Source organism: Penaeus monodon, chromosome 31 (assembly GCF_015228065.2).
Source record: "Penaeus monodon isolate SGIC_2016 chromosome 31, NSTDA_Pmon_1, whole genome shotgun sequence".
In the NCBI taxonomy this organism is placed as follows: Eukaryota; Metazoa; Arthropoda; class Malacostraca; order Decapoda; family Penaeidae; genus Penaeus; species Penaeus monodon.
The window spans coordinates 11,558,042-11,558,679 of NC_051416.1; the positions used below are offsets into that span (position 1 = coordinate 11,558,042).

The following is a 638-nucleotide window of genomic DNA, read 5'->3' on the forward strand; positions in this document are numbered from 1 at the left end:
TAAGAGATGGTAATTGAATTTCTATAATCCTTATCTAACTCTTACTTGATTCTAGGTCTCCGTCCAAAAGGTTTGCCCGCCAGACAGTGCCGACCCCGAGCGATATCAGCCGCAAACCTCGGTCAGGCTCGGGATCCTCAGTTAGGCCAAGAACCGACTCCTCAGGGTACAAAGTCACTTCCCTCCAGGGCACCAAGACGCCGAAGATGGCGTGGGGCGAAGCGCAAACACCAGACACGTGAGTTTTTGCTTTTGTTTACATCAAGACCCCACATTAAATAACAAAAGACATTTTTCTTTGGCATTTAGAAGGTTTGGCAGTTTGTTTAACAGCCTATTGCTTTTGTGGGCCATTGAGTTTCCATTGTATTTACACTCTTTTCTTTGCTTTGGTGTGAATGAAATCTCATCATCATTTGATTGTGTCCTACCACTAAATGCCAAAAATGTCAGTTATTTTTATGGTATTTTGCAAATATTCGAACTGGTGAATGTGTATATATTTTGTGTGGTCTCTGGTCTGTTCTATGGAGTCTGGCACAAAATACTGCTGGTTTACATACATTATCATGTTTTGTGTGCCTCTAAGCATCTTAATGATGTGAGTGATGGCTGGTGAGAGAATTTGATCAAATGTA

At 41.7% G+C, this 638-nt stretch overlaps 1 protein-coding gene across 1 annotated transcript in view; it reads left to right on the plus strand.

Annotated features, from left to right (window-relative positions):
• The window catches only part of LOC119593033 (tyrosine-protein phosphatase non-receptor type 4-like), a gene marked incomplete at its 5' end in the record, with an annotated part of 330,438 nt that overhangs the window by 197,166 nt on the left and 132,634 nt on the right, over positions 1-638 (plus strand). Inside the window, 1 exon segment of the mRNA XM_037941929.1 lies at positions 56-238. Coding sequence (XP_037797857.1) covers positions 56-238 — 183 coding nt within the window.